The sequence below is a fragment of the Podarcis pityusensis genome (genome assembly GCF_964106645.2).
Source record: "Podarcis pityusensis genome assembly, chromosome: 6".
NCBI lineage: Eukaryota > Metazoa > Chordata > Lepidosauria > Squamata > Lacertidae > Podarcis > Podarcis pityusensis.
In genome coordinates this window covers 77128274-77153673 of record NC_138030.1, presented here as the reverse complement: position 1 = coordinate 77153673, position 25400 = coordinate 77128274, and the positions used below count along the sequence as shown (strand labels likewise).

Here is a 25400-nt window from a genome sequence, read left to right as displayed (position 1 = left end):
TTCCCATCATTTGCATATTTCCAGATCGCAGCTTATATGCTCCTTGCTAAATTTAAAGCAATACTATGTGCCGCATATTAAAAGTTCATTTCACATATTAAATATAGACAGCAGTGAAAGCCAGTGAGTTGTACTAGCATACTATATAGGACTTACTGAGTTGGCCAATAAAAACAACAAAGCAGGTTCTGGTTCTTAAAATGTCAGAATAGATGTCTAAGAACATGCTAGTTTGGGAGCAGAAGAGGTTTGCACCACTACAAATTCTAGCCCACTCATTTTTTACAGCGGGGTTTTGCTGATGCCAAGGAGGCAAGGCCTTCTAGTGGCTCTCTAAGCTATGGAACAACTCTTCCTTTCTCCTGAAAAGTCCAGTGGACATCAAAGGTATTCCAAGGCTTTTACGATGCTGGTGAAGGGTGACCAGTGGTTGCTGATATTGCAGCATGAGAGGCACAACACAGCTGTATAATGAATGCACAAGACATCTCACTGGGACTTTGCTGTACGACAGAACATAGTACTGAGCCATCTAGTGAAACTGGAGACAAAATGATTGATTAAAGGCCGCTCCAGATTGGTGTTTTGTTGGAAGTGCATTCTGCAGCAAGTCCCTGTTGCAATAATAGTGCGCTGGTGGTAGATTTATACTGGACCGTCCACAAATCATTACATTACTATAGGGCAGCAAAAATGGGACATTCCCACCTCCCCCCCGCAAAAAAAACCCAACTTCAGAACATTTGAGGTATAAAAAGTTACAGGATTTAAGCAGGACGTTCTAGTACATCCACTGAGTAGAAATTAAAAAGTATGTTCAACCCAAAGCTTTTGCAGGCACAAACAAAATTGAAAGTGGGGTCGTGTCTGACTGCCCCAATAACATCATGAGCACAAATCATCATGAATGTATAATAAAAGGGATGCCTGGAGAGGCCCATAAGATTCTTGTTTGAGCATCTTACCAGAACCATGAGAGTGGCCGTGTCCTCCGTGTTGGAACACAAAAATTCCTATCAGGTTTACAAGGAAGCCGAGTATAGAAACTGGAAGAAGTCTTTCATGATGCACGTCAGGAGGTTCAAGGGCTCTCTGCAACAGGGAAGCAGAAGGTTTGAGTGCAAGTCATTTACAACATCCACTTATAGAACATTCTCAGGGTATCCTACATATCAGTGCTTTGTGAAGCATAGTCTGCATCCACACATAAGGAGAGCCTGCTGAATCAGTCCAGCGTCCTGTTCTCACAGTGGCCAACCAGATCCCTGTGGGAAACCCACAAACAGGATCCGAGCACAAAAGGACTCTCCTCTCCGGTGGTCTCCAGCAACTGGTATTTTGGAGGCAGAGCCGAGCCATCACAGCTAGATCCCTTCCACCAAAGAGCACTCAATCAAGTTGAACCATGGCTTGTTTTAATCCCCCAGGGATGCTGCACACATTACAAGAAACCCAGAGCCTGGTTTCTCAGGTGAACTCTAGCCATGGTTTGTTTCAAACCAACTACAAGCACTAAACCAGAAATAGGTCAAGAGCAAGTCTTGGCTTATTCCTGGCATAGCACTTATTTAGTTTGTTTGGGGGGGGGGGGGAAGACTGAAGAATCAAGTCAGCAGATGAAGCTGCCATTCTCTTCCCCGGGATACATGAATGTTTAGTATGGATGCAAGCTGCTTGGAATATCTCGCTTGTGCTACGTCGCTCCTAATTCTTTCTGGGGACTGCACCACTATTTGGTCTTTCTGAGAGTAGAAGTGTTGGCTGCCCAAAGCCTAGCCCTCTGATAGGGAAGCATGCTGTGGTTTGTGCCTGCTATTTAATGATAATGGGGCTAAAACTGGGCTGTCTCAAGTCTTGTGAAAAGATGGTTTGGGGATGCATTTCCGCATTTGGAGGCACCATTGCACATTTTTCTTTGCTCTGGCAGCACTGGTACTATTGACTTTAATGCCACTAAGTTCAGGCTTACAGTGTCATGCAAACCAGGTCTCTGTGACACCAACTTCCAAGTAAATAACCACAGGACTGAACTGCACAAATCAGTTTATTTATCAGGAATGATTTATAGCCATCTTCATAACATACCTCGACACCTTCAGAGAAAATGAAGAAGGCTGTGAAGATCAGAAACAGACCGTTGACAAAGCCAGCTAGTACCTCTGCTCGAACATACCTAGAAAGATTTTTACAAAGATCTTAGTAGCACTCTGCATTAGCCCAAATTCCACAACTATTGAAGTCTTAGGTTTTTTCCCATAGCTGAAAAACCCAGTAACAAATGGTGGCCGAATAATCTGAATAAAGTGATATTTTTAAAAAGAATAACTAAAGCAAGAATTGAAGCTAGCACCGTGTACTATTTGCTCCTAGAATGCAAATAAGGTATACAGACTCCACACCAGAACTGTATCATCACAAAAGTCCCTACAATAATTTTTCAAAATGAGAAGCACTGACCCACTGAATGAGAAACAGAGCCTTGAACGCTGCTTTCATACCAGCTGGCACCATTTATTGAGTGAGAAGTTCCAAAAGCGCTGCTGCTCACCTGATCTACAGGCACAACTCTCACCAGGTAGTGGAAGATTTGCTCCAGAGTGGGTGCACTCCCCCATTTTCTGCAGCGAGGCAATGTTCAGTTTGCTTCATGCCAGCAAGCACCACTTTGCATGAACCCACACCGAAGGCAGCCCTTAGCCAGGTCAAAAGCAGCACACCAGGCCCTGCTTCTCATTTGGCAGATGCTGCTCCCGGCAGCGTATGAAAGTTCATTTTTCCTTCCTTACTGAGGCCAAAACCAGATATGCCATGTGCTTGCTAAAAATGTATTTGCCAGTATAACTTGAATGTGTGTCAACTTTATCGTAAGACTGAGTGCATGGAGGATAGCAGTAAAGCCAACTTACCTTCTCATGATCTGCTGCCTGAAGAGTTGCCTTTTCCCCACCCCACAAATCAGCTCACTTTCATTATCAGAGCTGAGTTGGGAGGAGGAAATTAAACTAGTGGGGGGCACCGTTGGTGTGGGTTTTGCTGTAGGCCTCTGCATGCTTGACTGAGCAATAGAAGTGGACCCCACATGAACATTACAGTAGTACCTTGGGTTACATACGCTTCAGGTTACAGACTCCGCTAACCCAGAAATATTACCTCAGGTTAAGAACTTTGCTTCAGGATGAGAACAAAAATCGTGCTCCGGTGGCGCAGCAGCAGCAGAAGGCCCCATTAGCTAAAGTGGTGCTTTAGGTTAAGAACAGTTTCAGGTTAAGAACGGACCTCCAGAATGAATTAAGTACTTAACCCGAGGTACCACTGTATAGCCAAATTGACATGTGTGTTTATCAAAGATGTGAGCATCTGTTTTGGTCCTCAGAAGGGTTTGTGCCAAGGTCAGGGAAGCCGAAAAGATGATATTGGGCCCTATGTGGCCTGCCAGACAGCTACTGATACAAATCAATTAGTTACCATGAGCCAGCAAACATGATGCACATGTGCGAAGCATGAAACTGAAGAGGTCCTTCAGGCAGCATGACACAAAGGTCTCATGGGCGCATAATGCAAAGCCATAGTTAGAAAGATTAGGTGGTGCACAAAGACCAAGCACTCTGACCTCACTCTTCCCTTCACCAAGCACAGAAAGGAGGCTTCGGTCTTAGCATTGCATCCAAGCCAGCACTTTCCCAAACAAACCACAATCAGGAACCCACAGAAAGCCCCAGGAGCAACACAGCACCAGTCAGATTTTCAAGGCAACTTGTATCCATACTAAACATTCATTGTGTTCCCTAAGCAGAGAGAGCTTCGGATTTCTGGAAGCTTGCACATGTCCCAGAGAGTGGGAAAGTGTACCCGAACCAACAGCTAAACAGCCTGACATTAATTTGAGTCATATTTTCATTAACATTAAAGGCGAAAAGTTCTCAAGTGTCTGAGACCAAAAAGGTAGTGTACATTAGACAAATCACAATAGAAATATTTACAGCCTAATTCCACCAGCCCACTTCAGTACAATTAGAGTATGCTGACATTCTGTCATCTATTACCATCAGGCATTAGAGGCAATATATAGGTTTCTTAGGACATCTATGTTTTCTCTACTTACCCATAAGAAAAGGCATCATTTGATCTCCACTTCGAAATTACTGATGCTGCCAGTCCAGCTAACAGAGCAGTGCAGTCAAAGAACATGTGAAAAGAATCTGATATTAGACCTAAACTGGAAAAGCAAAGAAAACATTTGGTTAGGTACCAGAAGTTATAGCACATTTGAATGCTTCAAGGTCAGTTCCATTAGCAACTCCACTGTGCGCAAGGACTGCTCAAAAGCCAGCGTTCCTTTGGAATTTTTACTTAAAATATTGTTTTCTTGCTAATACACATTTACACGGTATCTAGTTCATTCAAAAACTCTATCCCATCAGAACCTATTAAGAAGTGAGACTAATTAATAGATCTTATGCACAAAGCATTGGGAAAATTCAGTACAATGAACTACAAGATGATTAATTTATTAGCCAGAGGAAGGAATTAAGTGTACTGTGACCAAAAGTAAAATTCTGGATAAAATATTTGTAGTCTATCCTGGATAAGACATTCTGATGAAATCAGAGAGTGTAACATGGCCACCAACACTTTGCCCACAATAGAGGCAAGGCAATAGCATCACCTAGCCATTCCTGAACACCTGGAGGAGTTCAAAAACGTATGTGTTCACTGATTCATGGCAAATTATTTCCTGATCAAGCACATTTAATGGCAAGTCTTCAGCAGGTGGTAAAAGGCAGGATTAATTTGAAATTCCAATCAGGATTGTTAATGAGAGCTTTACAGTCACTTGTTATTACAATCCACTGGTGAGAAATTGCCTAGCCCATCTACATAGCTATAATGATACTGGGTTATAGTAATGCCAAAATATGTTCAAAATTACCTGCAACTGGTTTTTTTTATATAAAAAAAACCAGAACCAGTGAAATAAATTTTACCTTTGATGTAGTTAAAAATAAATCCTACATTGAATCTTTTTTAAGAGGACTGGTTCACACAGTCCAATGAGGTAAATACTGTTTGTTCCTGGGGATCCAGTCATACAGATTGTAATATATGATCTGGTAGATCTTCAGATATAGCTTCCCTATGCTAATATCCACAACTGTCACTGCCTGGAAAAGCTTCATTTTTCTAGCAGCTCAACAAGTCCCTGTTGACTAGTTTGCTTCAACACCAGAAACAAGCACGCTCAAAAGAATTAGCAAGTTCAGCTCCAAAGAAATGGTTATTTTCTTTATTATTAATCTGCGTGTTGAAACAACCATATTCTCTGATTTATCAGTGAAGGTAGGTTTGGATCAGCCTAAGAAATAAATACAAAAGGGAACCAACTCCATAAAATTTTTTACTAGCCTACCCAGGAATGTAAGCCTGTGTCTCACACAGCATCTGAAGCAATTTGGCAAGTAAAAACTATTACTCACCCCAGGAAAATAATTACTCCTATGGTAGTTTATCCTAAATTTGGAAGCATAGCTTTCAAAACAGGCCTGCCTGGAGTGAGTCGTTTTATTAAGTGATGTTAACCTTCCTCTAACTTAAGCTGTATTTATATTAGCATTACTCCGTAAAAGTCTGAAGTACATAGCATTCATCAGCTGTTCAGAAACACTAGCAGAATGCATTCTTACGAAGCTCCCAAACATTTTAGATCATTCTCAGAGGACCTTCCCCTGCCTTGTGTAGGGAGGCAGCAAGTGACCAGGGAAATGTCTTTTCTGCCATTGTACCCTGCTTGTGAAATGCTCTCCCCAGGCAGGCTTGCCTGATGCACACTCTGATTCTTTTTAACACTGTGTGAGTAAGACCATCTTACTTGCCCAGGCCTTTAAGTACCAACATTAGATCTTTTAACTGCTTTGAGTTTTACTTGGTTTTAAATATTTCCGATACAGTCATACCTTGTTACGTTCGGTTCAGGTTACGTCTTTTCAGGTTGTGTCCGGCGGCGACCCAGAAGTACCGGAAAGGGTTACTTCTGGGTTTTGCCACTCGCGCATGCACAGAAGCAGCAAATCGCAACTCGCGCGTGTGCAGGCGCGGGTTGTGTTCCTTTCAGGTTGTGAACAGGGCTCCGGAACAGATCCCGTTCGCAACCAGAGGTTCCACTGTACTGGTATCTTATGTGGTATGTTTATCTGAATTGTAGGCACTCTCTGAAAGTCTCTGGACTAAAGAGCAGAAAATAAAGACTGTCATAAAAACAAATTCATTCCCAGTAGCTCATAAAATACTTTAGTTCTGAAATTGTGTGTTTCTATTTAAATTGTCAGAATGAGCTTTCCACTAATCATAGCCATAATTTAGATTTAACCCACCTCATCTCTCCTAGTATTCACAGAAGACCGACCCACTAGAAGCAATATTTAAATATTCATTATGAATATACCGTTTGCTACAAAAATAGACGGGGCTCTTCAAGACACAGTAATGCAAAAATTCACAAGAGCAGCTTCTAACAGTGTTGGGGCCTGACAGATACCAAGCTTTTGAGTATAAAAGATACCAAGAAGTCAGAGACTATATGTATATAAAGGTAGCCTGTCACACCACAAGGTGCTAGGATGCATAGGAACCCTAATAAAAGTGCATCATGGGGACTATTAAGGCATCTAATGACTGCTGGTCATAGATGAAAGCCATTCCTGAAGAAAGGGTCAGTGGAGAGCAGCTGGGTTGAGCTCTGCTGACTAAAGGTGCCCTAAACGCCTTCAAGCAGCAGCACCCAAAACCCACTTCCCCATTTTGTGCTCCAGATGGCAGGGATCAACGAACAGCTCCTAGGGTAATCCCCACCCACTGACACAACTTCAAAGTTTGCAGTAAGGCATTTAGCTCATTATTCCTGCCAGAGGACACTGCCCTGCTCATCACAGTGGAATAAATGTTGAAGTCTGCTTCAGGGTTCAGACCCATCACAGGAACCAATAGGTGTCTAGCAGTAAGGTGCAAGTATCTCATGCATACTGGGATGCAGGTGGCGCTGTGGTCTAAACCACAGAGCCTAGGGCTTGCCGATCAGAAGGTCAGCGGTTTGAATCCCCACGACGGGGTGAGCTCCCGTTGTTCGGTCCCTGCTCCTGCCAACCTAGCACGTCAAAGTGCAAGTAGATAAACAGGTACCGCTCTGGCAGGAAGGTAAATGGCGTTTCTGTGCGCTGCTCTGGTTCGCCAGAAGCAGCTTAGTCATGATGGCCATATGACCCGGAAGCTGTCTGCGAACGAATGCCAGCTCCCTTTGCAAAGTAAAGATAGATGAGCGCCACAACCCCAGAGTCTTCAGTGACTGGACTTAACGGTTAGGGGTCCCTTTACCTTTATCTCATGCATACGTGGTTTATATATTGATTTCAAGTCACAACAATTTATTTTCTGACTTAAGAATGCCAAAGCCTTCCTTCTAGAATCTTATGGCGAGCTATATTGTTGCAACAGATACATGGTCAAATATTTCTCAGAGCTCTCTGTACTGAAAGGTGTCCATGCTGTCAAAAGCCGGCATGGTTCTGTAGCCTAACTGCTGTTCGTAACATCAGACTCTGAACTGCAAATACCTTTGCCACCAATACATTTCTAAAGGGCACCAACATGAAGAGAACCCATGCTACTCATGCATATAAACCTTTAAAAAGCAGCCCAAACAAATAAATATTGAATAAGTTGTATCGATACTTCGTTCTCTCTCTACAGTACTGGTTAAATGCAGGAAATTCTTTCAAAGGCTTTTCGTTTGCCCGTTCCCCAGTTGCCCATAGCACTAACACCTCCTCCTACATACATGTGTTTCTTAACACGTATATAGCAGTATGTGCAAAGTATGATATTTGTATTTATTCTGCAATATATTGACAGGTTTGGAAGCTGCCACAACTTCCCAAATTAACTGTCAGGGGTTTCCTATAGTGCTCTCTCTGTCTACAGAAGGGGGAAAGCCATGTGTGAACCAGCTCTTAGTGTAGTGTACTTGATTTGCTTTGGGGAGGTACTGGCATCATCCATTTGGTCACTACAGTGGTACCTCTGGTTACATACTTAATTCGTTCCAGAGATCCGTTCCTAACCTGAAACTGTTCTTAACCTGAAGCGCCACTTTAGCTAATGGGGCCTCCCACTGCTGCCGCGCCACCGGAGCACGATTTCTGTTCTCATCCTGAAGCAAAGTTCTTAACCTGAGGTAATATTTCTGGGTTAGCGGAGTCTGTAACCTGAAGCGTATGTTACCTGACGCGTATGTAATCCGAGGTACCACTGTACAGGATACAAGGACACAGCTTCTTAAGAAATAAGGGATTGATTATATGGCTTCCACAAGAGAATACAAGTGCCATAAACTATCAACAACTTTCCCAAATTTTGCCGGAGAAAAATAAAGGCCTAGATATCAATCAAGAACCACTACAGCATCATTACAGCTGCAGAAGTTACGTCTTCATGAGCTAAAGGAACAGCATGCTGACATTTTGCCTCTGGCAACTTCTAATCTACAGGACCTGACCAGTTAAGGTTTCCTTATCCTGCAGCATTTTCTCCCTGATCTTACTATAGCAACAGTTCTACACAGGGTACACTACATAACTCCTCAGGAGTACCAAATCTAGCAGATCATGTACTCAGAGGCAACGGTTATGCAAGCAGTCGCTCCAACAAAAACCTTCAAGCCAGCCAAAAAGGGATAAGGGCTCCAAAACATTTCTTTCCCCACCCCTAGTACAGTCACCTCCTCTTCTTGAAACCCTCCCTGCCTTCTTTTCTTCCTGAAGTTTAAAACCTGCTCTTAAAACAACGTGTACCAAAAAGACCGCTTCCCATAAAACAAATATTGGCAGCTCAGCCGGTAACTGAAATGATTCCAGCGAGGAGGAATGAGATAGTCCAACACACACCCTCTTTTCCCAGGGCCAATGACACTCTCAGCCATCATCACACACCCGGCGCTGGTGCTTCCTCAGCACCAGCCAGAGGGAGACGTGGCAGCAGTAGCAGCGAGCTGAACAGGCACCGCCTCTCCCGCATCCTCCCTCCCTTCCCGGTACCTGTTGCTCCAGATGCCATACAGCAGCTCCACGAAGGCAAAGGAGAGGTTGAGGCAGAGGAAAAAGAAGAGATTTCTTGACGTCTTGTCCGACAGGATCGACCTAAAGGGCGGGCAGGAAACAGGGCGCACTTAGAGGAGGAGGAGGAGAGCATGGGGGTGAAAAAGAGAGTTAGCCAAGAAGCGATGCTGGCCGGGGTCTTGCCTCTCTCAAGGGAAGAAGAGAAGCTGGTACTCTGGGACAGCTCAGTCCCTAGAGCAGGAGACTCTTAAGCTCAGGGTCCTGGGTTCGAGAGTCCCACTTTGGGCAAAATAGTCATGCATTGCAGGGGTTGGACTAGATGACCCTGGGGGTGCCTTCCAACTGTGGTCACCCCCCACCCACGTCCGTACCAGACTGGCTGGCTGGGAGCCCCCCCCCCAGCGTCAGTTACAAGCCCCCCCTGCACCTGTATCTCCACCTCCCGACCCCCCCCAAGGGGGGGGCACATCCCGGACAAGAAGGCCTGCCAAAGCAAAGCCTCCTCCTCCTCACACAGCGCAAAGCCTCGCTCCTTCCCCGAGGCAGCCTCCATGCCGCCAAGCCCTCATGCTGGGCTCGCCTCCGACCGCGTTCCCACGCACACGCGTGTGGACGCGCGTCGGGCTGCTTCTTCCCCCGGCCTCGCGCTCCTCACCTGAACCAGCCCGAGAGCTTTCGGAGCAGGTTGAGCCTGGGCGGCTTGTACTCGTCGTCCTTGATGGACAAAGGCAGCATCTTCCAGGGTGGCGGGCCGCGCGCGGGCCGGGCGGAGGGGGAGCGGGACCCGAGGCCTGGCCTGGCTCGGCGAAGCGGGGCTGGGCGGGCGGGCGGGCTTGGCTTGGCTGGCTGGCAGGCGCCCCCCTCCCGGCCCCTTCGCGCTCGCTTCTCTGCCAGGTGAGCCCAGCAGCCGGCCCCTTCCGCCAAGGGAGACTTCCGGCACAACCGGACCGAGGCGCCGCTACGGAGCCTGCGCGGTAGGAGCGGAGGCCGAGTTGCGTCACGTGGGGCGGAGAGCGGGAGCAGAGGGGGCGGGGCTTCTCGCTCTGGGGGAGAGGCTGGCTGGAGTTTAGTCAGGGCCTGGAAATAATAATAATAATAACAACAATAACAATAACAACAACAACAACAATAAGTTCTCCAACCTGCCCCAAACTCATAACTATTATTATTATTATTATAACACTGTGTTCCATTGTTTTGCCTGCTTCTTTCCAAGAGACCTTTCCACTATTAGTATTACTATTAGTATTAGTTCCTGGCCGTGAATAATAATTATTATTAATTAGATTTATATACCGCCCTTGCCTGAGCATCAGAAGGAAGTTTACAGTAAAAAAACAACAACCACAAAAATACATAAATGAAGCAATGACCCTCCAACACACAGCTTTAAAGAAGGCCACAGACTGCTTAGTTAGACCAAGGTCTGGGTGAAGAGGAATTGTTGTTGTTGATATTATTATTATTATTATTATTATTATTATATTACTTGTACCCCCACCCATCTGACTGCCACTCTGGGCAGTTTCCAACAGAATACAAAACAGCACACAATACATCTTTAGCCCTGTATGCCCCCATCACAGAGGAGTCAACTCCTAGTGGTCTTCAGCCCCCCAATAAACTATTTGAATGGGACAGCCAACCCCCCAAAAAGTTGAGGGGTATTGCCATTCAAATGGTGTGTGTGCACCACGTCATGTGAGCGATTCATAATGATGATGATGATGTCTTTAGCCTATACAGTATGGTTTAAGTTACACATATATGTATATAATGTGAGCATAGGACTGCACTGACACCCCAACTGATCTTGCTCCCCCTTTCTGATACCAGGGGAGTCCCAAAGTCCGGCACAGAACTAAATGTGTCTCTCTGGCCTCAGCTTTGCAGCATCTCTCCTCTTTCTCCAGCCCACCTAGTTGCTTCTTAGGCAGCTAATTGCAACCCACCTCACCTCTGCAGTGAAGCAGAGCACTAAAAGGTAAAGGACCCCTGGATGGTTAAGTCCAGTCAAAGGCCACTATGGGGTTGCGGCGCTCATCTCGCTTCCAGGCCGAGGGAGCCGGTGCTTGTCCACAGAGAGCTTTCCGGGTCATGTGGCCGGCATGAAAAAACTGCTTCTGGTGCAATGGAACACCATGACGGAAACCAGAGCGCACAGAAACGCCATTTACCTTTCCACTGTAGCAGTACCTATTTATCTACTTGAACTGGTGTGCTTTCAAATTGCTAGGTTGGCAGGAGCTGGGACAGCTATATGAATAGTTCCTTCAGCAGTTCAAAAAATGGGGGACAGGCATCTCTTCCCTCTGCCCCAACTTGCATACATGGAATCCTAAACTGGGAGCCAGTATTTTGGCGCCTTAAAGGGTCACCGTGCAAATCCGGCAGGATCACAGCCTAGCAAATCACTAAGAGTTTCTTTTGACCTCTTATTGTAGAAGTAGGAAGGGAACCCCGAGGTCATCTAATCCAACCCCTAGCAATGCACTAAGAAGCTCTTGGTGAATTGCTAGGCTGCAATCTCAAACAGATCATACATGACACATGGCCACCCAACTTCAAAATCGAGTGTTTATTTTTTAAAAATAAAATCTAACGCCACTCTTTCCAACCCCCATAGCCATTAGCGATTCTAAAAGCGCGCTGCCCTTAATAACATCCGGAATCCATCAGAGACAGCTGAAATGGAAAATCGCAACAAATAACCGAGAGGCGACGATACAGTTCTGAAGATCCCGCTCTCCAAGAGGCGGGATCTTCTTCCAACAGGAAGCACAACGCACCCAAAAGGGAAGAGATCGCGGGTCTTGGTCCAGCCCCTTTCGCCTTCCTCTCGCGCTGCCATGGATGTTTGCGATCGCAGCTGATTCACCGGGAGAGCGGCTCAAGATCCGCGGGGCTGCGCGTGCCCTCGCTTCCTCGGGAGCCAGCCGCCCGGAATCTCTGTTGTCCCGACGATGTGAAATCCCGGCTTGGCTCCCGTCGATTGCAGGTTAGGCAACCGTGTGAAGCCGCCAACACGCGAACGAGGCCGGCGGCGGCTGCGGCTGCAGAATGTCCTAACCGGGGTCGGGGGCTGGGATTGATGCGGGAGAGAAGCAGCGTTTCATGTTCAGACCGTGGAAGAAGAGACCGAAAGATCTTCTGCATCAAATGCAATGCCTCTTCCTAGCGGCTTATTTTGTGTTTGTGTGCGCTTGGCGGTGTTTGTTTATTGGCTAAGCGGGCGGGTAGACCTGGAGACGATTTTTATTTATTTAAATTTTTTACAAGGCAAGGAAATGGGCTGATGGCCTGCATATTGCACGTGGTGCTGCTTTGAACAGCTCCTAGGATCAGGCAGCGGGTCCCTTTATTGGCAGGGAGCCAAGCCGCACCACCATTGCCTGCAGGATCCATGCTCTTTCATTACTCCGCACCCCCCCGCCCTTGCAACTATTGCTTTGCTTAAGGTTTTGTAACAGTAGAAAGGGGGTTGGTGGTTCCCCCCACCCCAAAGTGTGCATGCCCCCCCCCCCGCTTTGAATGCTGTTTTGCCTGCAGCCCAGCAAAACCCGTTTGCAATTTTGCATCTGCAAGCAGCCCCTTGGGATCTCAGATTTAGAAGCCCAAATCTTGTAGCAGGGGATTGCTCAGCGCTGTGTCCCACTGTGTGCGCTTGGGCTTCAGCCACAATCATATTTGGATAGCCTGAACCCGTCTGTGCGCATTTGGGAACAAGCCCCGTTCAGATCAGCGGGGCCTCGTTCCCAAAGCGTGCAGGGTTCCAGGCTGCAAGTTGGAAATAGCGCTGCGTTTTAGTCACAATGGACCTCCGGGTATAGGGCAGTATATAAATTCAATAAATAAAAATAAATAAATGATTGCAAGCAGACTTCTGTGGAAGCGAGCTCCGCGCAGGTCAGGGAACAAGCTGCTCAGTAGAGCTTGCCTAAGATCATACCGAAAAGGTTGTCCAAAATAAGGGATAGATCTGAATTCTACACTGCTCTAGTAGTAGTGCATACCTGTGTGCGATTGCCGCTCATATTTAGCCCCCCTGAAAATGAGACTACGGTTATCTCAAAGGTATAGTGTACTCCGTGCTTTTTTTCAGAGCGTGCTCAAAGGCATACAGTACAGTGTACCTCGGGTTAAGAACTTAATTCGTTCCGGAGGTCCGTTCTTAACCTGAAACTGTTCTTAACCTGAAGTACCACTTTAGCTAATGGGGCCTCCCGCTGCCGCCGCGCTGCCAGAGCACGATTTCTGCTCTCATCCTGAAGCAAAGTTCTTAACCTGAGGTACTATTTCTGGGTTAGCAGAGTCTGTAACCTGAAGCGTCTGTAACATGAAGCGTCTGTAACCCAAGGTACATCTTTTTTTGTGGGGGTTGTTAAATAGTGTGGCACTTACTGTAGCAACTTCATGGTGAGTCCTGGCACCTATTTTTTTGGGGGGGGGGGAGCACTGAGTGTGCTTCAGCATAAAATAAAACTATCCAAAAAGCAAGCAGTTGAGATAGATACATGGGAAGACAGAAATTTGGGGGGGGGGGGCTGTAAGTACATCACAAGCTAGAATTACCATGTTTTCTGTGCATGAGCAAAGTGCTAGTGCAAACTGCCTGATAGTTCTCACTTTGATGCTTTCCTAGCGCAAGTAGGAGAAAAAGGTGCAGAAAGCTGCTGTTAAGCTTGGCAACTTGTTTATGTCTGAACCTGGGACTGTGGTTTGTATTGCTCGGTCCCTGTTCCTGCCAACCTAGCAGTTCGAAAGCATGTCAAAGTGCAAGTAGGTAAATAGGTACCGCTCTGGCGGGAAGGTAAACGGCATTTCTGTGCGCTGCTCTGGTTCGCCAGAAGCGGCTTAGTCATGCTGGCCACATGAACCGGAAGCTGTACGCCGGCTCCCTCGGCCAGTAAAGCAAGATGAGCTCCGCAACCCCAGAGTCAGTCACAACTGGACCTAATGGTCAGGGGTCCCTTTACCTTTACCTTTACCAAGGCAGCACAGATGACTAGCCTTCAAATCTTGTTTGTTGTCGGCTGACGAATCCTGGCTTATTCCGGAGCAGCAAACTGCAGATCCAGGTTCAGATGTGACGGGAAGCCAGGGTTAACTGTTTCCCCCCCACCCATGTTGGGGAAGAGCTACTAGGAGCGGTTAGTTAGCGTCAGCATTTGAAATTCACCAGGCCCATTTTGCCTCTGCCTATTGGCCACTTGCAACCAAGTAAAGATGCCCGGGCGCCAAGATGGCGCCAGATATCTCCACCATCTGGAGGTGCAGGCCTGGGGGTCCTTGGATTTTGCCTGTTTTCACACACTAGCAACGCATCCTGTAGAAATCTTTGTCATGTTTTACCTATGCAATCAGAACAGGAACCAAAAAGTCGTATTGAAAAATACGACTTTCGAGCCATCTGGCCCCAAAATAACAACTGGACATACCTTTTTGGTGACTGTAACCCTGGTTTAAGAAGCCATTTGGCACCTAGTTTATATATCTGCCTTTCTAACTCTGGTTAGCATGCACCAGCCCGTTGCACATGAAGAATAATCCACAATAAGACAGCAACCCTGGTTTAACATGACCTATGAACGTTGACCATTATTTTTTCACTTGGGATTGCATTATAGCTAGAAGTGTGATCCTCAACATAGTTGGCTGTAACTGTATATTTACAGTGCAGTCTTATAATACCTACTTAGAAATAACTCCCACTGAGATCTGTGGGACTGACTCCTGGTAAATGTGTAAAATTGCAGCCTTAGCTGCACAATGTGTGGGACTTACTTATAAATGATAGCAGGGCTGCATACATTAGGTGGAAATAATAAGAGGTTTTTATAGCTTGAAGATACAAGTCATTTTCTCTCCGCAATCAAAGAGAAATAGGACAGCTAACCACACAGTACACACATTAGCAAATTTGTCGCCCACATGTTTCCCTGCTGGATGATTTCACAGAAGCCCACCTTCAAGAATGTATTATTGTGAATTATTTCATTTTCCAACAGAGCTAAAGGCTTTCCAAAACACCGTTCCCTGGCACACCAACTAATAACTGTAAAGCTGCCAGTGCAGGAATGAGGTGAGTTCTTGCAACAAATTTATTCCTCTTTTGAAATACTTTACGTAAGTGCTTTTTTGAAATTAAATTATTGCCTGTGTTTCTAACTCCTAGAAGATGGGAGAAAAATGCTGCTATAAACGTCAGGAAGTGATTATAGGAAATGTTGCTGCTGTGCTACTGAATCCTCCTGCCTCCTGGTACCCTTCTTATGTGCCTCAATATCAGATCTGTACTCATATGTGATCATTTTTTATGTAAAGAAAGGGAATCTGTGTTCCTAAACACACTGCTGCCTTGCAAAGCATAGCTTCATTTTGTGTATAAGATGTTGTCACTGATGGCCTGATCCTATAAACCGCTAAATAGCTAAAATCGCAGCAACAAAAACCCACACCGAAACCCCATTGTGAGCACACCAGTGGTGTGTACTGTGAATTAGTTGTTCGTTGCTGGGGTGTATAGGAATAGGAGCAGAGATCGGTTAAAGCTTAATGGACACTATCACTAATAATTCCAAAATCCACAGTTGGGTGATACCTTTACTAGGACTAAGCACACTATCACAAGAATGTATCAGAACTATTTAACTGGCAAGATGTCACACAAAGCAGCAGGCGACCAGGGAACGGGGAAAATGAAGACATTTTAAAAAATACAAAAATTAGACTGATGTAGTATCCGTAAGGTCAGCTGAATGCCAAGATGGAGGTTGTGGGTTGAAATAGCCCCTCCCAGGCGCTACAGATTTCAGGTTCCTGAAATTCCTAGGATTCTGAATGAAGAAGCAATGGCTCTGAGAAGTTTAAGTCCAGCTTGCAACTCAGTTCAGTCCCAAACCTTAAACAACTATGGGAGCTAATAAGTCAGTGATGGGAGCATCACATATAGGGCTTTCAGAAGTTCCATCTTTATTGAGTTGTTGTTCGTCTGGCTTCCACAGCATGCCTTTGCTTCATATTAGCTCTGGGAGCCTTCCATCTTAACATTCACAGAAACCAAAGGTTGCTTGCGTTCTCGCTGAGACACGAGGGATTGTGGCTAATTGTGGTACCCAGTAGCTCCCTCAAAGGGGACCTCCATACTGGTTCCAGGAGACCCTCTCTGCTCCACAAAGTGCCTGGTTCATCTTCTATGGACTCGGTGTCGAGGTCCAGCTCAGGGCTAGGCTTAACAGAGTATTGCTTAGCATATACCCTTGATGTGGCCAGGTACTGCTCTGACGATACAAATGAAACAGTTGGCTCATTCCGCTGCTCTTCTCCCAGGTGACATTTGTTCACGTAGGCATTTTGTCCAAGTGCATATGTTTCCATATGCCTATTGCTTCTTTTTGAATTGCCTTGTGTCTTCATCAGTGAGCCTTTGATGTTTCAATTCCCGCATCTGAATTGGATTGTTCTGCTTTTATTGGATTGGAACTGTTACGTTTGCCTAAAAGCACAGATCAATGATGCCCTAGTGGCATAATAATAATAAGAATAAGAATAAGAATAAGAATAAGAATAAGAATAATAATTTTTATTTATACCCCGCCCTCCCCAGCCAAGGCTTACAAGCAATAATAAAAACAAGTTGAATGATTACAACTTAAAAACAAAATTAAAATACAACATTAAAATATTGAAACATTAAAATATTAAAATGTAGCCTCATTGCAGGAGGAGAAGGAAAAGAAAAAAGAAAGAGAGGGAGGCAATGAAATTGGCTCCAAGCCAAAGGCCAGGCGGAACAACTCTGTCTTACAGGCCCTGTGGAAAGAAATCAGATCCTGCAGGGCCCTGGTCTCATGAGACAGAGCGTTCCACCAGGCCGGAGCCAGTGCTGAAAAGGCCCTGGCTCTGGTTGAAGTCAGTCTAACTTCCTTAGGGCCTGGGACCACTAGGGTGTTGCTGTTTATGGACCTTGAGGCTCTCCGTGGGGCATATCAGGAGAGGCAGTCCCGTAGGTATGAGGGTCCTAGGCTGTGAAGGGCTTTAAAGGTCAAAAGCAGCACCTTAAACCCTATATACAAAGGGTTTGTGTATATAGGAATGGAGAAGGAATCCATTTTACACGGAGTTTGGTGGCTCTCCAACCTTACTGTTTGTTACATCACAAAACCTCTTGTATTGAGTGCCTGCTTATGTCCGAGCTTGGGGAAAAAACAAAACATTGTAAACATTCAGAGAGATTGCTATGCGATTTAAGACCCATAGCAAATTCTCCACTAACTTGTCAAAATCCACCTGACTTTACTAACCCTTCAATTTTAATTTCGTATTCTGCGAGGTTTGACCATGACTGACTGACTCCCCTCCTTCCTCACTTTTTTTTTTTAAAATAAAGGTTTTATCACACCTGTAAACTACCTGGAAGAATTATGGGGGTCCGGCTACTTCACTTCTCTTCTGTTGTCATCCTGCTGTTGCTCCTTGTGGCAGGTGCGTTAACTGCTTTGCTGCCAAATATTAAGGAAGACAAAATGCTCAATTTGCGGAGGGAAAGAAAATCACAGAGCCAGATTGCCTCGGATTCCTTTACTCTCATTATGCAGACGTACAATCGAACCGACCTTCTGCTGAAGCTTTTGAATCATTACCAAGCTATCCCTCATTTGCACAAAGTGATTGTTGTGTGGAATAACATTGGAGAGAAAGCCCCTGAGGAAATTTGGAACTCCCTGGGACCGCACCCCATCCCAGTTATCTTCAAGACACAGACAGTAAATCGCATGAGGAACAGGCTTCAGGTTTTCCCCGAGCTGGAAACAAAAGGTAATTATTGGTGTGTTTCTCTTCTCCCCCACCCCAGCAACTATTACTGCTTTACACCATCATTCTCATTTGAGGGGAGGGGGGTTACAGCTAAGTGCTATTTCTCACCATGCATCTTCATCACTTGGTGGCTACAGCATCAAGCGATAACTTCCGTGGGTGAATGCACAATCACGAATCAGATTCTGTAAACAGAATTTTCATACATCACCTAAAACTACGGATGTCGCAGATCTACAAAATTACTCGTCTAACTGTATTAACTTGTCCAGCTTGCCATTATGAAGTAAGCTGGGACACGGTTGGTCTAAACCATCAAGCCTCTTGGGTTTGCCAACCGTAAGGTTGGCAGTTCGAATCCTCCTTTTTGACACAGGGCTAGGTGCCAGAACCTCTGTGGTTATGTAGGGTGGAGTTCGACGTTGCACTAAAACCAATGCTGCCATCAGCGTGAGTGGAACAACCTCCCTTTTCTTCCCCCATGTGCTGTTTTGGAGATTCTCCCTATCCCCCGAAGTTTTTTTGAGCGGGGCATGGGAAAGGTGGGGAGGTAAACCCCATTGTGCTAATGGCAGGGGAACAACTTAGTGGAATCCAACTCCTAGTTTCTAGGGCATTTCCCTAGTGCCTAGGACCATGCAGCTGTAGCGTTCCAGGTACCACGTAGGATTGAAGGCCTCTTGAAGAAGACTCCAGTGAGATTGCCCCCTTATTGCTAATGTTTGAAGAAGTGTTCAATCCACTGTTGTCCTCGGTGGAGAGACCAGGCAACTTGTTCTGGATTTTGGAATCTGCCTCGGAAAGAAAAAAAAGCAAGCAACCCTATTTCCTGGAATTTTTGCTGAGCCAAATTCCAGTTCAAGCCACGGAGTGTTTTTCCACCTTTGCCTAAAACGCAGGTGCTGTTGTTCTTTTTTTCAACAGAGCAGCTTGCACATTCAGTTGTGCGTCAGCAATGGATGAGAACTCAAGCGCTGTACGAGCACTTGTGAACCAGCCCTGGAAGGTCAACATTCCTAAGCCTAAGAGCTCTTACGTTGTTGTTGTTTTATGTGACAGAGAGACACCATCAATTCTTCCTCCGCAGCACCCTCACAGTTCCTGCACTGACCTATCCTGACTCCCTCTCCCCAGCTCCAGTCTTCTGCTTTTCACTCACTCCTTAACAGCAGTTGCTAACATGCTTCTTCTAACACAGCGTTTCCCAAACGTGGGCCTCCAGCTGTTCTTGGACTACAGTTCCCATCATCCCTGACCACTGGTCCTGCTAGCTAGGGATGATGGGAGGTGTAGTCCCAAGGATGTGTGCATATAGAACTGCCCCCTATTGTATAATAGCATGCAAGGGGCTGTTTCACCATCTTCTGCTCACCTTCAGGAAGCACCAGCAAACTCCACATCTCATTTTGGGCACCCTGGGATTTTTCACTTTTTGTTCACGTCACTCAAAGTACAAGATCCTGAGCCTTGAAAACGTTCCCTAGATTGTGGTTCATCTCTCACCCTGAAAAGCAAGCAAAGTTTTCTGTCCCGTCCCCCCCAGCAAGCGTAATCACAGTGAATATTGTTCTAATTTGTCATACGCCTTTTGCTTAGTAATGCCTTTTTAAATGTGTGTTCTCATCAAAATGCATTTTCCCTCTGTTCAGCTGTTTTGATGATGGATGATGATACCCTAGTTAGCGCCCATGACCTAGTTTTCGCTTTCTCCATTTGGCAGGTAATGTCTGCATTTTGCTTTGCATGCCTTGTTTTTAATTGTACTGAATTATTATAATGTTTTTTGGTATTTCTCTAAGGGTGCGTAGTTACCTAGGAGTAAGCACCAAGGAATGTAGAAAGACATAGTTCAGAAAGAAAAAGATTTGTGTTTTCACATGTTCCTAAAAGCAGTGATCCCCAGAGACTGTTAATTTCATTTGTCTACCGCTTTATATTTCTAAGAGAAAAATCTCAAAAAGTAGTTTACAACTTACATTAAAACATCAAATAAAACAAACTTAGAATAAAACATTACAGGAGAACGTCAACTATAAAGTATACATTCAAAGCAGGAATAATTAGCAGGAAACTAAAATACTGTCTTTAAAGATTTTGAAATAGAGCTTTACAAAGAAGGTCAACTACAGAATGCACATTTAACGCAGCAAAGATAACAAAAAAAATCTTCAAAAGAAAATGTTACTAAAGGAAGTCAAATATGCACATTTAAAACAGCATAATTATCAAGAGACTAAAAATATTACTTTAAGCAAATGGATTGCAAGTCTGTCAAATGGGGGCTGAAGACAGTGGATTAGGTTGAGCTTTGTAGATCAGCATCTTAGAGAGAGAGAGAGAGAGAGAGTGAGAGTGTTAGAGAGAGAGAGAGATGGGCTTACCAACTGACCACTGCCTCCAGCAAGGCCTCTATTACATCAAATGCAAGCCATTACTGTAGTGATAAAAATGATATAGGGCACCTGCAGACTTTTTATTGAGCACTTATCATGCTTTGTGTCCATGATGCTATTGGAGAGGTCACACATGATCCTGCTTTCACTGTTTGCACCTACAATTGGAGTTTCAGGGTGGTCACACTGACTTCATTTCCAGTTAGTGCACATCCAGTAACTTGCTTTTGAGATTCCTGACACTTGATATAGTTTTATTTGTTCAAGTGTATTTTTGCAGGGGCGACACTAGGCTTCATTTCACCCAGGCCAAAGACTCAGTTTGGCAGCTCCCCATGCACATTTGTGTACACACACACACACAGAGAGAGAGAGAGAGAGAGGGAGGGAGGGAGAGAGAGAGAGAGAGAGAGAGAGACTGGGAGCTTCAATGGTGTCCTTCTAGAGGTTTCACCTGGGACAAAAAACCCAGCTAGCCCCCCCCCCCCTTGGCTACGGCTCTGAATTTTGCCTGCTTTTGTTGCTCTGTATCCCTTCTGGATACAGGGACGTTGGTGGCGCTGTGGGTTAAACCACAGAGCCTAGGGCCTGCCGATCAGAAGGTCGGCGGTTCGAATCCCCGCAACGGGGTGAGCTCCCGTTGCTCGGTCCCTGCTCCTGCCAATCTAGCAGTTTGAAAGCATATAAAAAAATACAAGTAAATAAATAGGTACCACTCCGGCAGGAAGGTAAACAGCGTTTCCATGCGCTGCTCTGGTTCGCAAGAAGCGGCTTAGTCATGCTGGCCACGTAACCTGGAAGCTGTACGCCGACTCCCTCGGCCAATAAAGCAAGATGAGCGGCGCAACCCCAGAGTCGGCCACGACTGGACCTAATGGTCAGGGGTTCCTTTACCTTTTATCCCCTCTGGACAATGGGAAAACATCTCGGAACAAACTGAAGCAGAAAAATTCCACCACTATAGCACTACCATTGTGTCAAGAACACCAGCCAGGAAGAACCCTAAATGTTCTTTAGTATCTGCCCATTTTATGGGCTTGTGAATTGTACCCACTAGGGAGTCTAATCAGATGGCGATGTGTTAACAGTTCCCTTTGATTCAGCGCATGAAAGCATGCAGTTTATTGTCAATTCTTCCGCTTAGTCTCTTCCCAATTGATTATAGGATCCTCTGTGATCATTCGGAACGAGGCTCTGAATGAACCGTCGTATAATAATATTTTCTTTTTCTTTCCAGCAATTCCCAGATCAGATAGTGGGTTTTGTTCCTCGAAAGCACTTGCCCAGCTCTTCGGGGATATACAGTTACGGAAGCTTCGAACTGCAGAGTCCTGGCAATGGCAACGGAGACCAGTATTCCATGATTCTCGTAGGAGCTGCCTTCTTCAGCAGTGAATACCTCGAACTCTTTCAAAAACAGCCTGAAGCTGTGCACGCCATGATAGACGAGACTCAGAACTGTGATGATATTGCCATGAATTTCTTAGTGGCCAAACATACTGGGAAGCCCCCGGGCATGTTTGTGAAGCCAGTCGACATCAGGAATTTGGAGAAAGAGAGTAACAGCGGCTATTCTGGAATGTGGCATCGGGCAGAGCACTTACTCCAGAGGTCCTACTGCCTCAATAAATTGGTTAGTATCTATGGCAACATGCCCTTGAAATACTCCAACATCATGATTTCTCAGTTTGGCTTTCCAAACTATGCTAATCACAAGAGCAAAATGTAAGGACGCGATGCAAGGAAATGCTTGACGTGCTTCCCAGCGATTCAAACGGTAAGCTAAACAGAGAAGGGCGTACCTTATTCGGAGCTTGTGTCTGCAAAAGGTCTGGTAGAGGTCTGGTAGAGCATTCCTTCTCTCTGCTCAGCATGCAAAAACCTTCAGTTGGAATAGAAACAGCAAATAGTCTTGTGGCTCCTTAACAACTCACAAATTTATTGCGGCCTAAGCTTTTGTGGACCGCTGTCCACCTCATCTGTCCTATCAAGTGCTGTCCCGAGTTACAGGTATATATATATCTTCAGTTGGCTTTGTCATTTATCCCTCGCTCAGTAGCCGGTCGCCAAACTACCCGCATGAAGATACGAGTATGCCAGAAGTACAGGTGTGTTTGCGTGATCAGTGTCGCTAATACATCTCCTCTAGCAGAAGTTGAAAGTCCGCAGGAAAATGTATTACTTGCCAACCTCACCACATAGATATGTGTCAGCATTTGTGACCTGAAAGAAGGAACCAATTTTCATAAAGTTTCCCCAGCAGTCCTTAATCATCAGGGGCTAGCAGGCCAGTGGCTATTTGCAAGTCTCTGTGTGACGCTTCATTTGCAGACCATACTCCAGTGTTGCTTGTAAGAATATAAGAAGTGTCCTCTTGCATCAGGCCAGAGGCCCATCTAGTCCAGCACCCTCTTCTCACAGTGTCTCACCAGATGCCTATAGGAAATCCACAAGCAGGACAGGAGCACAACAACACCCTTATGCTCCCAAGCAACTGGTATCCATAGACATACCACTTCTAATGCTGGAGTCAGAACATAGCCATTACAACTACTGGTCATTGATAGACAAATTCATTGAAGATTGGGCTAACCCCCTTTTGAACCCTTCCAAATTGGCCGCTATAACTACATCTTGTGGAAGTGATTTCCATATTTTTAACCACCTGTTGCGCAAGGAAGTCCTTCCATTTGCCTGTCTTGAACAGTAGTGTAGCAGCAAATTCAGAAGTCCTTTCATGATAGTCGCAGCCAATTGTGAACAAGGTTCTGGAATTATACTGTCATTTTATTATGCTACAATAAATAACAATTAGGGATGCAGTACAACGATCTGTGCAGATCTCTCCGTGCTGCTCTTCAGCTAGGCCTATTAGGTTCTGTGCACATACATGGGCAAATTATTTGCCGTGCTGCAATATCTTATTTTGGAGGGACTTGGTTTGTGTTTTTCTTGAAGTTCCATTGTACATATCAGAACACGAGCACCATAACCTTGAAACTGAAGCACCTTTTGTTTTCAGTGTTCCTAAATGCTTAGCTTTGGAGCATACAGAACAATTTGGTGTTCTCGCACACCTTCTCAGGAATAGGGCTGGGCATATATCGTCCAAAACCAGTTTGAGGTCCGTATCATGGTATCGGTTTCATAATTTTTGACCTGGCATTATATCACGAATCATGGTGTGTGTGTGCACGCTATGCAAAATGTAGGAAAAACCATGAAGCCAGCCAATGCCTCTGCATAGCTCCATCCTTATTTCAGACATGATGATGATGACATTAAGATACATCAGTAGATCACGATGTTCAGTCGGTGATATATCATGATGTTGAAAACCAGATATCGCCCAGCCCTACTCAAGAGAGACCCTAATAGCCAATCCTCAGTGGATGACTCTCCTCCTCTCTGTGCTGATTGGAGCCAATCAAAGGATGAGAAGACTTCTTCTCAGTGGCTAAAAAGCAGCCCTTTCATGCTGATTGGGCACCTCTAGGATGCTGGAGACAAGATACCCTATTGGGGCCCAATAGGGCTTTGACCCCAGACCACCACACTTCTGGTCCTGTATCTTCCAACATTCCTCTTCATTGGATAGCCCTGAAGTTCTAGTATTATGACAGGAAAAAGGGAGGGGGGACTTATCCCTCTTCACTTTTTCCACACACAAACTCACTTTTCTAAACCAAAATACATTTCTCCTCCTAAATAAAATAAATAAATAGTAGGTCCAACTCTTCAAAGCCAATCCGCACATTGCTTCGCTTGTGAGGTCTTTCTCCTCTGCTCCCTTGAATGTATTTGCTTTAGCAACACCTGTTTGCACTTTGAGATCACTTTGCTGTACTTCTCAAGCCAAGGGCTGCAGGGAATTGTTTGCTGAGTTTTCAGATTCTGGCATAACTAGAGGAACATCTCCAGGCTCGTACAAGTTGTGCTTTGCTTGCTGTACTTAAATCTGAAATGTTCCCATGTCTCCCAGCGCAAGTGAGAGATGAGGACCAAAATGCAGTTTCAAGTTTGGGTCTCTTCCAAAAATCCCGTGAAGGCCAGCTAGGTGGGAATCTTTGCAGGGAAATCGGAGAGCAAGACGGGGAGAAGTCAGCACAACAGAGAGACGTAACGAAAGCAGGAGAGGAAGTATTTCTGGGTCACTGTCTTCTCCTCTTCTGTCACTTTGTGTTCAGTTACATACATGCCACTGGAGCCGTGGCTTGGAAGCCAGGGTGTCCCTATGTGCACAGCCATGGGTGGTGGTTTATTTTCTTTGTTAACAGCGCCAACACTCCACAGACATACGAGCTACATTTTTAACCTCCACGATGTTTAAACACACATTTACTGTTCAGAACAGATGTGCTGCACTTAAAAATGGGGGGACATCCAGTTGTAGACATGAAGATCTCTTGACTTGATCAGCAGGGTCAAGTGTACATAAGCCTGTTGAATTGCAGCCCACATCCACAGTGTATATCAGCTACAATGGTGGCCCTCCTGCAACTTGCAAAAATCTAAACCTTGCCTACATACACCGCCAGACCCACTGCAAAAACAGCAACTTGCATTAAGCATCTGATAGGTTACACCCAACCTGTAGAGCAATTGCATTTCTTTGTGCAGTGCCACAAGTGTGTATTCAGTGCCATGCAGATGTCTGAAATTAGCCGATTGCTTCCGTCAGGAATTGCAAAACAAAACAAAACCTGTCGCCTGGCTCTGGAATTAGAGCTGTGCTGCCCTGTATATTAAGGTGCCATATTTTCTACTTCCATTCATCCAAATAAGCTTACTTTAGGTCAAAGTGTTGCGTTTTTGTTTCTGTACTCCGTTCAAAAAATGAGCCAGTAATGTACCGGGTGTTGAAAATATTTCTATTAGCGAACACAGTGGCAGCTAGTTGCAGATGTGGCTGTCTAGTTTGATTGTATTTGATGAAAACTCTCTTTTTCTCTTCCCCATCCCTCAAGTTTTCTGTGTTTTGCTCTTTTATATTCACATGCTGTTGGGTTGTGTGTGTTTTGTTTTGTTTTGTTTCGTTTGTTCTTTATTTTCTAACCCCAAAAAAGTAAATAAAGATGTGTAATGA

At 45.2% G+C, this 25400-nt stretch overlaps 2 protein-coding genes across 3 annotated transcripts in view; one reads left to right on the top strand and one right to left on the bottom strand.

Moving 5' to 3' along the window:
• Positions 1-10031, bottom strand: part of SLC30A7 (solute carrier family 30 member 7) — a 33331-nt gene extending 23300 nt beyond the window's left edge. The window contains exons 1-5 of the mRNA XM_081008753.1: positions 9760-10031; positions 9084-9185; positions 4103-4216; positions 2086-2173; positions 966-1092 (exon numbers count right to left, since the gene is read on the bottom strand). Of these exons, the coding sequence (XP_080864879.1) occupies positions 966-1092; positions 2086-2173; positions 4103-4216; positions 9084-9185; positions 9760-9839 (511 nt within the window). The 5' untranslated portion in view covers positions 9840-10031. The remainder of the gene's footprint in view (positions 1-965; positions 1093-2085; positions 2174-4102; positions 4217-9083; positions 9186-9759) is intronic.
• Positions 10032-11942: 1911 nt separating this feature from the next.
• On the top strand, positions 11943-25400 carry EXTL2 (exostosin like glycosyltransferase 2). Of its 2 annotated transcripts, XM_081011920.1 has the most exons (5): positions 11946-12102; positions 15113-15186; positions 17494-17921; positions 19571-19641; positions 21552-25400. In XM_081011920.1, the coding sequence occupies exons 2-5, from the start codon at positions 15182-15184 to the stop codon at positions 22041-22043; spliced, it is 996 nt and encodes a 331-aa protein (XP_080868046.1). In that variant the 5' UTR covers positions 11946-12102; positions 15113-15181; the 3' UTR covers positions 22044-25400. The 2 variants fall into 2 exon arrangements, with proteins under 2 accessions (XP_080868047.1, XP_080868046.1); XM_081011921.1 differs by lacking the exon at positions 19571-19641 and having other exon boundaries at positions 11943-12102; positions 21552-21843.

What these genes read in the sequence shown, in the direction of transcription:
- EXTL2 (XM_081011920.1), top strand. An exon ending in CCCCGAGCTGGAAACAAAAG is followed by an intron (nt 17,922 to 19,570) that starts GTAATTATTGGT and finishes CCCTCTGTTCAG; the next exon opens with CTGTTTTGATGATGGATGAT. An exon ending in TCGCTTTCTCCATTTGGCAG is followed by an intron (nt 19,642 to 21,551) that starts GTAATGTCTGCA and finishes TTTTCTTTCCAG; the next exon opens with CAATTCCCAGATCAGATAGT.